This window comes from Synchiropus splendidus, chromosome 17, assembly GCF_027744825.2.
Source record: "Synchiropus splendidus isolate RoL2022-P1 chromosome 17, RoL_Sspl_1.0, whole genome shotgun sequence".
Lineage (NCBI taxonomy): Eukaryota > Metazoa > Chordata > Actinopteri > Syngnathiformes > Callionymidae > Synchiropus > Synchiropus splendidus.
The window spans coordinates 3,857,859-3,870,824 of record NC_071350.1 but is presented as its reverse complement, the minus strand read 5'-3'; the positions used below and the strand labels follow the sequence as shown (position 1 = coordinate 3,870,824).

At 46.5% G+C, this 12,966-nt stretch overlaps 2 protein-coding genes and 1 long non-coding RNA gene across 4 annotated transcripts; all 3 read left to right on the top strand.

Moving 5' to 3' along the window:
• Positions 1–90: 90 nt before the first annotated feature.
• On the top strand, positions 91–2,755 carry LOC128748902 (transcription factor 7-like 1-B). The gene is made up of 10 exons (XM_053847971.1): positions 91–411; positions 493–554; positions 624–698; positions 782–975; positions 1,688–1,842; positions 1,924–1,985; positions 2,055–2,135; positions 2,217–2,358; positions 2,435–2,542; positions 2,609–2,755. Exons 1-10 carry the CDS (start codon positions 91–93, stop codon positions 2,651–2,653), a joined length of 1,245 nt encoding a protein of 414 aa, XP_053703946.1. The 3' UTR covers positions 2,654–2,755.
• Positions 2,756–4,072: 1,317 nt separating this feature from the next.
• LOC128748745 (uncharacterized) lies at positions 4,073–8,827 on the top strand. 2 transcript variants are annotated; one of them, XR_008412832.1, is made up of 4 exons: positions 4,073–4,110; positions 5,178–5,342; positions 5,866–6,017; positions 6,600–8,827. It is a non-coding gene; the product is annotated as an uncharacterized LOC128748745 (long non-coding RNA). The 2 variants fall into 2 exon arrangements; XR_008412833.1 differs by having other exon boundaries at positions 4,092–4,143.
• A 1,220-nt stretch (positions 8,828–10,047) lies between these two features.
• LOC128748871 (lymphoid enhancer-binding factor 1-like) lies at positions 10,048–11,418 on the top strand. Its single transcript, XM_053847916.1, has 7 exons — positions 10,048–10,119; positions 10,203–10,551; positions 10,633–10,694; positions 10,764–10,844; positions 10,926–11,067; positions 11,124–11,231; positions 11,298–11,418. The coding sequence occupies exons 2-7, from the start codon at positions 10,210–10,212 to the stop codon at positions 11,340–11,342; spliced, it is 780 nt and encodes a 259-aa protein (XP_053703891.1). The 5' UTR covers positions 10,048–10,119; positions 10,203–10,209; the 3' UTR covers positions 11,343–11,418.
• Positions 11,419–12,966: the final 1,548 nt, after the last annotated feature.

Here is a 12,966-nt window from a genome sequence, read left to right as displayed (position 1 = left end):
TACTAAAAAATCTGCGAATGCTCAACACTTCAATTTGTAACAGGATCATTTTAATGTCACAGTAACAGAATGGAGCCCAGTTGTGTCGACATGGAGTTGGAATGGGATATAGTCCTCTCCACACTGCAGGAACTGTTGGGTGACCTGTCGCCTGTCGGTGAAACCAAAGTGCCATGTGGTGGTGAGCAACCGGCGCACACTGGTGGTCTGGCATCTGTCGGGCTGCAGGAAAGTCACCCGCCACATGTGACTGGAGGTGGGCTTGGAGCGCTGGGTTCCAGAACTGATGTGGTACAACAAGGCGGATGCTACTTGCCAGTCGTCACAGTGGACCCCGGGTGCTACCAAAACTGCCTCCCACCTAATGTGGGATACAGGCCGGACTGTGGTGGTCGACTGGCTGAACGCCAGGTGAGTGGTGCCTAAGGAGGAAAGATGGAAAGGCAATATGCAAGTCCCATTGATTCTGAACTCATGATGTTTGTTTTCTAGAACATCTTCTGGCTAGTAACGGATTCAGTCAACAGTGGCGCTCAGAGTTACCTCGAAGCCATGTGAGTGCGAGCATGAGTCCACTCACTTTCCTCCTAGTGTATTATCTATGTCTCTCTCCTTTTACTCAGGAATGGAGTGTTTCAAGTCGCCACGCCATCGCCGGGTCCCGTGACATCTCCACCGACGAACCACGTGAACCCCAGGTTTGGTAGTGATTTTCTTAGCAAAGTGTGTTTGGTGCACCATATACACATCAATTTGTAACAGGATCATTTTAATGTCACAGGAACAGAATGGAGCCCAGTTGTGTTGACATGGAGTTGGAATGGGATATAGTCCTCCCAACACTGCAAGAACTGTTGGGTGACCTGTCGCCTGTCGGTGAAACCAAAGTGCCATGTGGTGGTGACCAACCGGCGCACACTGGTGGTCTGGCATCTGTCGGGCTGCAGGAAAGTCACCCGCCACATGTGATTGGAGGTAGGCTTGGAGCACTGGGTTCCAGAACCGATGTGGTGCAGCAAGGTGGATGCTACTTGCCAGTCGTCACAGTGGAGCCCGGATGCTACCAAAACTGCCTCCCACCTAATGTGGGATACAGGCCGGACTGTGGTGGTCGACTGGCTGAACGCCAGGTGAGTGGTGCCTAAGGAGGAAAGACGGAAAGGCAAGTCCCATTGATTCTGAACTCATGATGTTTGTTTTCTAGAACATCTTCTGGCTAGTAACGGATTCAGTCAACAGTGGCGCTCAGAGTTACCTCGGAGCCATGTGAGTGCGAGCATGAGTCCACTCACTTTCCTCCTAGTGTATTATCTATGTCTCTCTCCTTTTACTCAGGAATGGAGTGTTTCAAGTCGCCACGCCATCGCCGGGTCCCGTGACATCTCCACCGACGAACCACGTGAACCCCAGGTTTGGTAGTGATTTTCTTAGCAAAGTGTGTTTGGTGCACCATATACACATCAATTTGTAACAGGATCATTTTAATGTCACAGGAACAGAATGGAGCCCAGTTGTGTCGACATGGAGTTGGAATGGGATATAGTCCTCTCCACACTGCAGGAACTGTTGGGTGACCTGTCGCCTGTCGGTGAAACCAAAGTGCCATGTGGTGGTGACCAACCGGCGCACACTGGTGGTCTGGCATCTGTCGGGCTGCAGGAAAGTCACCCGCCACATGTGACTGGAGGTGGGCTTGGAGCGCTGGGTTCCAGAACCGATGTGGTGCAGCAAGGCGGATGCTACTTGCCAGTCGTCACAGTGGAGCCCGGATGCTACCAAAACTGCCTCCCACCTAATGTGGGATACAGGCCGGACTGTGGTGGTCGACTGGCTGAACGCCAGGTGAGTGGTGCCTAAGGAGGAAAGATGGAAAGGCAATATGCAAGTACCATTGATTCTGAACTCATGATGTTTGTTTTCTAGAAGAACTTCTGGCCAGTAAAGGATTCAGTCAACAGTGGCGCTCATAGTTACCTCGGAGCCATGTGAGTGCGAGCATGAGTCCACTCACTTTCCTCCTAGTGTATTGTCTATGTCTCTCTCCTTTTTCTCAGGAATGGAACGGGAGTGTTTCAAGTCGCCACGCCATCGCCCCGTCCCGAGACGTCTCCACCAAGGAACCACGTGGACCCGAGGTTTGCTAGCGATTATGTTTGCAAAGTATTGTGGATTTAAACAGATGAAAACTATTTTTCGTTCTCCATTTTCTGGTAAAGCGAGCCTACAAAGCACAATGGCCCCTATATCCGAAGGCCACCCAACGCCTTCATGATTTTTATGAGGGAGAACAGGGAACATGTCACAGCCACATTCAACCCAAAACACAGTGTTGAAGCCAACAGCATCCTGGGACATATGGTATGTGCTTTTGCTGCCTCAGCTTGTTCGGCTTTTCTGTGTTTCTGTCCGTTTACATGATGAAATGCATTGACAGTGGAAGTCCATGACGTCGGAGCAGCAGCACAGGTATTACCTGCTGGCCGCAGAAGAGAGGCGGAAACATGAAGAGCGCCACCCCAATTGGTCCAGCAAAGACAATTATGTGAGTTCTTCATTTTGTTCCATCAGTCGTGTTGTCACAGACGGCTAATGCGCCCACTTTGCGCAGGGAAGGAAAGTCAAAAGAAAAAGGACCAAAGCGAAGGCGGCCTAAGCTGTGGAAGGCGCCACCCCAACTTTACACATTCCACACTCCCTTGTAAATAACTGTAATAAAGTTTAATTGTTGCTGATCGTCATGTGGTCTATCTGAAATATAGCGTACCATGCAAACTTCATATTCACAGTTGTGGAGTTATTATAGACAATCTCAACAGCCAGGACAAACAAAAGGAATGCGGGAGAAAATGGGTGAATTATTTATCTAATTCATTTTAAAACATGAGAAATTAAAATCATGCAGAAATGTGGCGTGTGTGAACCATACAATTTCCTGTAAAAATGTGATATTGAGGCAACCACCTGGCGTTTCCTCACCTCCTCCATCACTGTCTGGTACAACAGCGCCACCTCCAGGGACAAGAGCAGACTGCAGCGCATCGTGCGTTCTGCTGAGAAGGTGATCGGATGCAACCTGCCACCTCTTCAGGACCTGTATGTCTCCAGGACCCAGAGACGTGCAGGTCGGATCAGAGCCTACCTTTCTCATCCTGGACATGGACTGTTTGTTTCTCTTCCATCTGGCAGGAGGCTACGGTCGATCCAGACAGAACCTTGAATTCTTTTATTTTATTTTATTTTTACTGTCAGCACTTTATTCCAAAACTCTTTCCTAGCTGCCTAGGGCTCCCCACTGACCATGGCAATAAATTAAATTCTGATTCTGATTCTGATCTGAACAAGCAACATGGAAGAAGATTGTGGACGCGACAGAAAGCATCTGTTGAATACAGTGAGTGAGTTGTCAGTTAGCAGCCGTGCTGTTAGTTGAGATGTTGTGATGAAGCTCTGTGAAGCATTGAGGCTTTCCATGCTATTGGTTTGACTCATGGGTCGATGCTTCACAAAGTGCTTCGTTTGCTCTATGGTACCACCAAGTGATGTATGAATGAATGTAAAACTGGCAGCAAGATTGAGGATTTATTATATTTATTATTAGGAAAAGATGGAAGTAAATGGCTGGGAAAGAGGGCAGTCTTACAACACAATTGTTGTGTATGGGATTAATGGACGCAATGCTGAGACTGAACATTAGGTGGCGTCTGTATTGTTTGAGAGTTGTGTGTGTTCTGTCTTGATAATAAAAGAGACCGAAGAAGTGTGACACAAACAACAGCCGTGATGTCGTTTCTCTCCGCGATAATGGGACGTGTTTTTCCATAAGGATTCAGTGGCGAGATATATAACAACAATCATATTTCAGCTGGTTTCTGAGAGGTGTTCCCGTGTGTGTGAAAAAGATAAAATAAAATGCTGTTGACAAACTCATAGATATTAAATATTAGACTACTATTTTGTGCGTGTTGTCAAAAGCAAATCTTGTTTTTGACGACAGACACCGGCAAAGCACTTCATTGATTTGTTGCTGCAGGGAATGAAGTGCGCCAGCCACTTCCGGTCACGTGCCTCGGCTCGCGCGTGGGGGAAAAAAAAGCCGACACCTGCTGCTCGGTAAGTCTCGACACTGAAGACACGGGACTAATGGTGGGTTTTTGCAGCGTTCACAATGTGAATGGAGTGTTGAACACGCCGTCACTACGTTTGTGACTGTGTCTGTGGCGTGATTTTACCTTTAAGTTGGGAGAACTTGTGAGCTTTTGCTGCTAACGTAGCACCTAGCATCCAAACCTAAACCATGCTGTGCATTTCAAACATGTATATTGCACTTCAGTTAACTTAACTCGCTGTAATGATTGAAAAAGGCGCAAAGTATATTTTAATTAGCTGGTAACAACCAACTGTAATGCAGTACGGTCACTCCCACGCGGACATCTTTCACCTTCACCTCCCAGATCCCGTCTATCTACAAATCCGCAACTCTCCGCCCGTGTGAGCAACGCCGTAACTCACAAGGAGCTGTCTACTGTACGTGACGTCACTAATTCACGGCTGTAACCTGACAATGCTTGTTTTGTTTTCATGTATTTTTCTGTGATAATTATTATCTGAAACTAATGATATTAACAGGCAAATTAATTTACGGAAATGGACCACGTTCTGTTTTTCATTAAAAAAAATAAATAAATAAATAAAAAAATATATATATATCTCCAAGCCCATGTGGTGCCATTAGATAGGTTTGGGGTAGCTCGAGTCTGAAACAGTGAAACAGCTGTTAGTATTTGTCTGTTTCATGTTAAAGTTCCATATCACTGTGAGGAAAAAGAGACCTGCATTGGCCCTGATCACAGCTTAAGTACATCGGATGGGCTTTAAACTTCAATATGTTTTGTGCTCAGTATTCTATTCATGTACGTTCGTCTATGTTCAGAATGTGTTTATGTCTGCGTCCATGGAAGCAATTGTAGAATATAAATACTGATAATTTCTTCACAAAAAAGTATTTTTCACATTTTTAAAATCCCCTACAATAGAAAAAAAATAAAAACCTGTTGGACACGGATAAGGCAGGGGTGTATAAACCACCCATGAGCTAGCTATAAGTTTGGATGAACATGTTCTGTTTTCTTCCGATATTATTAGGAGTCACATTTATCTTATTGTTTTTTGTCTGCAAGTGGGTGGAGTCCAGTCGATTGAGGACCGTGAGGAGGAAGGTTTTACTAAAACCTTGGGTCCAGTCGTGGCAGCAACGATGCTCATGGATTGCAGCATGTGGAGCTTCTCAAGCAGCTGCCTCCTCAGGCGGCCTTTGCCTCTGGACTTTGCAACAGTCCCTTCAGGTATCACTTTGAATCCAGACACTGTCCTCTCCCCTGACAGCTCAGTTGTGGCATCATCAACTTTGGAAAGCACTCAGAAACTGTGTGATCATGGACGACATAAAAACTGCAGCACACAAATGTAAGCAGCCCCACGCTAGAACAGTTTTAGCAGAACTCAGGGAGTGGAGTCTCTCGGTGTCACCCTGGGAAACAGAGTAAACCTGCCCTCAATGACCTGAGAGAACTGAATAAGAAAGAATATGTGTTGCTGCAGGAGCAGCTTTGGTGTTTCATTTCACCATGTCTGGTTTGGAGAAGGTGGCTGGGGTCACCATGGATCGTTGCGTTGCTGAAGCCGTGACTGCTCACTTGGTGAGAGCAGCCACCTCAAACGTGAACGTGGGATGCAGAACCCTGCTTTGGAGATTGTAGCGTATTGCCTAAGATAGTTTACTGTGGAAATATGCCTCCAAAATGAAATGTACTGCAGTCGAGCTGTAGCTGCTGCCAGTTTATGCAAAATGTTTATTTTGTTGCCCAGCTTCAGACGGAGACTTGCGGAATGGAAACACCTTCGATGTTGGCCCTGAAGATGGAACCTGCAGCTCAGCTCCACCTGGTTGTGACGGTCACCTCACAAAGTTGTCCAGTGTCTGATGATGCTGCCGATGAAAATATGAGTATTACTCTCAGGTAAGTCGTCTCATTTCATTTAAGATCAACCAAGACTTGAGATTTGGGCCGTCAGACCTTGAAAACACTGGCGCAAAAGTGGTTCAGTGATGGAGGAACCAGAGAGATGCTGGTTTATGAAGTTCTAAATATATTTTTCATACTTTTAATACTAAAATCATTAATAATAATGGTTTTAGTAGTTTCTGACAGACTCCCTGTAGGTTTGGTTGGAGGGAGCGTTTTTCTATGTTATTCTGATCCACACTATATTTCATTTTCTGTATTCCATTCATTGTCCATCGCTGTGAAGTTGTTTAAACAAAACACGAATCACATCACATCGAAACACAAAAATGTTCTTTGTAGAATTTTCATTTTAGATCTTTTTTCTTCAACATTTTTAATCGGATCTGCACAATATATGTTGTGAATCCATTTGATCCGTTTTGCTTTGCTAAGAGGCTACTGTGCACTCAGGTCTTTGTGATAAGGATGATCGAAGGAGGCACCTAGTCCTCATCACTGCTTGGAAAATACTAGGAATGTGCTAAATATTCACCAGAAATGTCGTCTCTCTCTCTCTCTCTCTCTCGTGTTTAGGTGGATCTGCTGCACAACTGATGGACTTGGGCTGGGAACGCACTGGAAGAGTGATGGAAGCTCACCCAGTGGATGTGGTCCCGTGTACACTCTGTGAAGGTGCTGAAATAGATGCTCGTGTGTGTAGCATTGTGTACCCACCCGCATATGAACCACAGCTCCAACAAAGTTGCCATGCTGACCAGGTTGTAAATAAAAAACAGAGTACAATTATTTGCAAATCCTCTTCAACCTATACCCAACTGAATGCACTGCAAATACAAGACATTTAATGTTCATAAACTTTATTGTTTTAATGCAAGTGGTTTTGAATTGGATTCCTGCAACACAGTGATGCTGGGGCAGCGGCGTGTTCTCTGGGTCACCTTTACTTCTCACCACACTCAAGCGTTTAGGAACTGAGGACACTAATCATTGAAGGTTTGTAGCTGGTATTCTATCTCATCCTTACTTGTTGGACAGTCTGGGGTCTCCGTTGTTGTATTTTGTGCTTCACAGCGAGCAACAGGTCTGGACTGCAGCCAGGCCAGTCTGGTGCCTGCAGTCTTTCACTGCAAAGCCACGCTTGGTGCGGGATGTGGCTCAGCACCGTCTTGCAGAAATGAGCTGGGACATCCCTGAAGACAGCGTTGCTTGGATGGCAGCATGTGTTGCTCCGAAACCTGGACGACAATCTGGATGGTCCTTTGCCCACAGAACATGACGCCATGATTTCCACACACAATTTGAAATATGGGCCGCTCTGCCTCTGTCCATTTCAAATGAGCTCGGACCCAGAGAAGCGCCGGTGTTCCTGGATGTTGCTGGTTTAAGGCTTGACATGGAAGAGCTGACTTGCACTTGTATATGGAGCTGATGTGGAAGGGTTCCTGAGCGCACCTGGTTAGATCTTTTACACAATGATGCCGGTGTTTAAGGCAGTGCCCCTGAGGGACAGACGCTCACAAGCATTCAATGTTGTCTGATTATATTGTGGATGAAGAAATGATGAAGAAATCCCTAGATTCCTAACACTTGAACTTGAATCATCAGTTGCTCACCAAGTGTTCCACTCCACTCATTTCAATGGGCCAGTTTGAAGTCACATGGAGGCTGCGATCTGTTTAGAATCTGAAATGTTTGTTCTTTTTGTTGCATTAAACATCTTTACGGAAGCACTTTACAGGCTTAAATCATCAGACGACACTCATTGGTGATCAAGAGTTAGTGCTGTCACACTGAGCCCTCTGATTGGCCGGTGTAATTCATAACACTTTCCACCTATGATATGTCACTTCGGTCGCTACACAGGTGGTCGGGTGCAGGTGCGGCTTCAGTCAGACTGCAGGTGGGCATCAAGCTGTCAGTGTCAGGTGTGTGCTTGTCTCATGAAACGGTGAGTATATTTACAGTAGTCGTGGTTTCTGTTACACGTAGAAGATCGCGGCGCGCCCAGCCGTCAGAATAACATCTCCTTAAAAAGGGTCAAATCTGACGTCATCCAACGTCTTTTGACGAAGCGGAAACATCTAAATTGGCGGGAAACATATCCACGCATCATAGAATTGGGCGTGTTGCTGGTGGTTTTAAGAGCAAAATCCCGAAAAAAAAACACCGTAAAAAAACTCACGACTTTCGCGGAAGTCCCAATTCGTGTATCCGGTCGGGACATCGGAATAGCGACCGGGTGCAGATCGGAGTGAGGGTTGCTTCTCGTCATGAAAAACTAGCGTTTGGATGGTCCCCAATTTCGTGCTGTCAAAACTCCCCCTCAGTTTCCTGTTTCCCGCGTTTTCCGCGTTTCGTGATGGGGGGGAGAGAGAGAGGGGGGTGTTCAAAACCTGGCGGAATCTTGTTTTTTTTTTTTTTTTTAAATATTTTATGATTTCAATATAAATGATTTGAAATGAATAGATTCAGACATGGTGACCTTACGTGATTGAGTCACAGTCAACCATTTTAGATAATCATGTTCACGTAGATGGAATAAACGTTTGAGATTCGGAAGTGAAGGTATCTTGAAAGCAAATTCATCAGTGTTTCTTTCAGGTCATCAGGAGTCTTTGAAACCCGGAAACTGTTCATGTAAATCTTTAGTGTATGATGTGCACAATTTACTAAAAAATCTGCAAATGCTCAACACTTCGATATGTAACAGGATCATTTTAATGTCACAGGAACCAAATGGAGCCCAGTTGTGTTGACATGGAGTTGGAATGGGATATAGTCCTCCCAACACTGCAAGAACTGTTGGGTGACCTGTCGGTGAAACCAAAGTGCCATGTGGTGGTGACCAACCGGCGCACACTGGTGGTCTGGCATCTGTCGGGCTGCAGGAAAGTCACCCGCCACATGTGATTGGAGGTAGGCTTGGAGCACTGGGTTCCAGAACCGATGTGGTGCAGCAAGGCGGATGCTACTTGCCAGTCGTCACAGTGGAGCCCGGATGCTACCAAAACTGCCTCCCACCTAATGTGGGATACAGGCCGGACTGTGGTGGTCGACTGGCTGAACGCCAGGTGAGTGGTGCCTAAGGAGGAAAGACGGAAAGGCAAGTCCCATTGATTCTGAACTCATGATGTTTGTTTTCTAGAACATCTTCTGGCTAGTAACGGATTCAGTCAACAGTGGCGCTCAGAGTTACCTCGAAGCCATGTGAGTGCGAGCATGAGTCCACTCACTTTCCTCCTAGTGTATTATCTATGTCTCTCTCCTTTTACTCAGGAATGGAGTGTTTGAAGTCGCCACGCCGTCGCCGGGTCCCGTGACATCTCCACCAACGAACCACGTGAACCCAAGGTTTGGTCGTGATTTTCTTTGCAAAGTTTGTTTGGTGCACCATATACTAAAAAATCTGCGAATGCTCAACACTTCAATTTGTAACAGGATCATTTTAATGTCACAGTAACAGAATGGAGCCCAGTTGTGTCGACATGGAGTTGGAATGGGATATAGTCCTCTCCACACTGCAGGAACTGTTGGGTGACCTGTCGCCTGTCGGTGAAACCAAAGTGCCATGTGGTGGTGACCAACCGGCGCACACTGGTGGTCTGGCATCTGTAGGGCTGCAGGAAAGTCACCCGCCACATGTGACTGGAGGTGGGCTTGGAGCGCTGGGTTCCAGAACTGATGTGGTACAACAAGGCGGATGCTACTTGCCAGTCGTCACAGTGGACCCCGGGTGCTACCAAAACTGCCTCCCACCTAATGTGGGATACAGGCCGGACTGTGGTGGTCGACTGGCTGAACGCCAGGTGAGTGGTGCCTAAGGAGGAAAGATGGAAAGGCAATATGCAAGTCCCATTGATTCTGAACTCATGATGTTTGTTTTCTAGAACATCTTCTGGCTAGTAACGGATTCAGTCAACAGTGGCGCTCAGAGTTACCTCGAAGCCATGTGAGTGCGAGCATGAGTCCACTCACTTTCCTCCTAGTCTATTGTCTATGTCTCTCTCCTTTTACTCAGGAATGGAGTGTTTCAAGTCGCCACGCCATCGCCGGGTCCCGTGACATCTCCACCGACGAACCACGTGAACCCCAGGTTTGGTAGTGATTTTCTTAGCAAAGTGTGTTTGGTGCACCATATACACATCAATTTGTAACAGGATCATTTTAATGTCACAGGAACAGAATGGAGCCCAGTTGTGTCGACATGGAGTTGGAATGGGATATAGTCCTCTCCACACTGCAGGAACTGTTGGGTGACCTGTCGCCTGTCGGTGAAACCAAAGTGCCATGTGGTGGTGACCAACCGGCGCACACTGGTGGTCTGGCATCTGTCGGGCTGCAGGAAAGTCACCCGCCACATGTGACTGGAGGTGGGCTTGGAGCGCTGGGTTCCAGAACCGATGTGGTGCAGCAAGGCGGATGCTACTTGCCAGTCGTCACAGTGGAGCCCGGATGCTACCAAAACTGCCTCCCACCTAATGTGGGATACAGGCCGGACTGTGGTGGTCGACTGGCTGAACGCCAGGTGAGTGGTGCCTAAGGAGGAAAGATGGAAAGGCAATATGCAAGTACCATTGATTCTGAACTCATGATGTTTGTTTTCTAGAAGAACTTCTGGCCAGTAAAGGATTCAGTCAACAGTGGCGCTCATAGTTACCTCGGAGCTACGTGAGTGCGAGCATGAGTCCACTCACTTTCCTCCTAGTGTATTGTCTATGTCTCTCTCCTTTTTCTCAGGAATGGAACGGGAGTGTTTCAAGTCGCCACGCCATCGCCCCGTCCCGAGACGTCTCCACCAAGGAACCACGTGGACCCGAGGTTTGCTAGCGATTATGTTCGCAAAGTATTGTGGATTTAAACAGATGAAAACTATTTTTCGTTCTCCATTTTCTGGTAAAGCGAGCCTACAAAGCACAATGGCCCCTATATCCGAAGGCCACCCAACGCCTTCATGATTTTTATGAGGGAGAACAGGGAACATGTCACAGCCACATTCAACCCAAAACACAGTGTTGAAGCCAACAGCATCCTGGGACATATGGTATGTGCTTTTGCTGCCTCAGCTTGTTCGGCTTTTCTGATGAAATGCATTGACAGTGGAAGTCCATGACGTCGGAGCAGCAGCACAGGTATTACCTGCTGGCCGCAGAAGAGAGGCGGAAACATGAAGAGCGCCACCCCAATTGGTCCAGCAAAGACAATTATGTGAGTTCTTCATTTTGTTCCATCAGTCGTGTTGTCACAGACGGCTAATGCGCCCACTTTGTGCAGGGAAGGAAAGTCAAAAGAAAAAGGACCAAAGCGAAGGCGGCCTAAGCTGAGGAAGGCGCCACCCCAACTTTACACATTCCACACTCCCTTGTAAATAACTGTAATAAAGTTTAATTGTTGCTGATCGTCATGTGGTCTATCTGAAATATAGCGTACCATGCAAACTTCATATTCACAGTTATTATAGACAATCTCAACAGCCAGCACAAACAAAAGGAATGCGGGAGAAAATGGGTGAATTATCTAATTCATTTTAAAATATGAGAAATTAAAATCATGCAGAAATGTGGCGTGTGTGAACCATACAATTTCCTGTAAAAATGTGATATTGAGGCAACCACCTGGCGTTTCCTCACCTCCTCCATCACTGTCTGGTACAACAGCGCCACCTCCAGGGACAAGAGCAGACTGCAGCGCATCGTGCGTTCTGCTGAGAAGGTGATCGGATGCAACCTGCCACCTCTTCAGGACCTGTATGTCTCCAGGACCCAGAGACGTGCAGGTCGGATCAGAGCCTACCTTTCTCATCCTGGACATGGACTGTTTGTTTCTCTTCCATCTGGCAGGAGGCTACGGTCGATCCAGACCAGAACCTTGAATTCTTTTATTTTATTTTATTTTTACTGTCAGCACTTTATTCCAAAACTCTTTCCTAGCTGCCTAGGGCTCCCCACTGACCATGGCAATAAATTATATTCTGATTCTGATTCTGATCTGAACAAGCAACATGGAAGAAGATTGTGGACGCGACAGAAAGCATCTGTTGAATACAGTGAGTGAGTTGTCAGTTAGCAGCCGTGCTGTTAGTTGAGATGTTGAGATGAAGCTCTGTGAAGCATTGAGGCTTTCCATGCTATTGGTTTGACTCATGGGTCGATGCTTCACAAAGTGCTTCGTTTGCTCTATGGTACCACCAAGTGAATGTAAAACTGGCAGCAAGATTGAGGATTTATTATATTTATTATTAGGAAAAGATGGAAGTAAATGGCCGGGAAAGAGGGCAGTCTTACAACACAATTGTTGTGTATGGGATTAATGGACGCAATGCTGAGACTGAACATTAGGTGGCGTCTGTATTGTTTGAGGGTTGTGTGTTCTGTCTTGATAATAAAAGAGACCGAAGAAGTGTGACACAAACAACAGCCGTGATGTCGTTTCTCTCCGCGATAATGGGACGTGTTTTTCCATAAGGATTCAGTGGCGAGATATATAACAACAATCATATTTCAGCTGGTTTCTGAGAGGTGTTCCCGTGTGTGTGAAAAAGATAAAATAAAATGCTGTTGACAAACTCATAGATATTAAATATTAGACTACTATTTTGTGCGTGTTGTCAAAAGCAAATCTTGTTTTTGACGACAGACACCGGCAAAGCACTTCATTGATTTGTTGCTGCAGGGAATGAAGTGCGCCAGCCACTTCCGGTCACGTGCCTCGGCGCGCGCGTGGGGGAAAAAAAAGCCGACACCTGCTGCTCGGTAAGTCTCGACACTGAAGACACGGGACTAATGGTGGGTTTTTGCAGCGTTCACAATGTGAATGGAGTGTTGAACACGCCGTCACTACGTTTGTGACTGTGTCTGTGGCGTGATTTTACCTTTAAGTTGGGAGAACTTGTGAGCTTTTGCTGCTAACGTAGCACCTAGCATCCAAACCTAAACCATGCTGT

Excerpts from the sequence above, each read along its gene's own strand:
- LOC128748871 (XM_053847916.1), top strand. The coding sequence starts at position 10,210 with ATGGAGCCCAGTTGTGTCGACATGGAGTTGGAATGGGATATAGTCCTC. Across the intron at positions 10,695-10,763 it reads CATAGTTACCTCGGAGCTAC|GAATGGAACGGGAGTGTTTC; the intron begins GTGAGTGCGAGC and ends CCTTTTTCTCAG. Across the intron at positions 11,068-11,123 it reads ACAGCATCCTGGGACATATG|TGGAAGTCCATGACGTCGGA; the intron begins GTATGTGCTTTT and ends ATGCATTGACAG.
- LOC128748902 (XM_053847971.1), top strand. The coding sequence starts at position 91 with ATGGAGTTGGAATGGGATATAGTCCTCTCCACACTGCAGGAACTGTTG. Across the intron at positions 1,843-1,923 it reads GTCGACTGGCTGAACGCCAG|AAGAACTTCTGGCCAGTAAA; the intron begins GTGAGTGGTGCC and ends TTTGTTTTCTAG. Across the intron at positions 2,359-2,434 it reads ACAGCATCCTGGGACATATG|TGGAAGTCCATGACGTCGGA; the intron begins GTATGTGCTTTT and ends ATGCATTGACAG.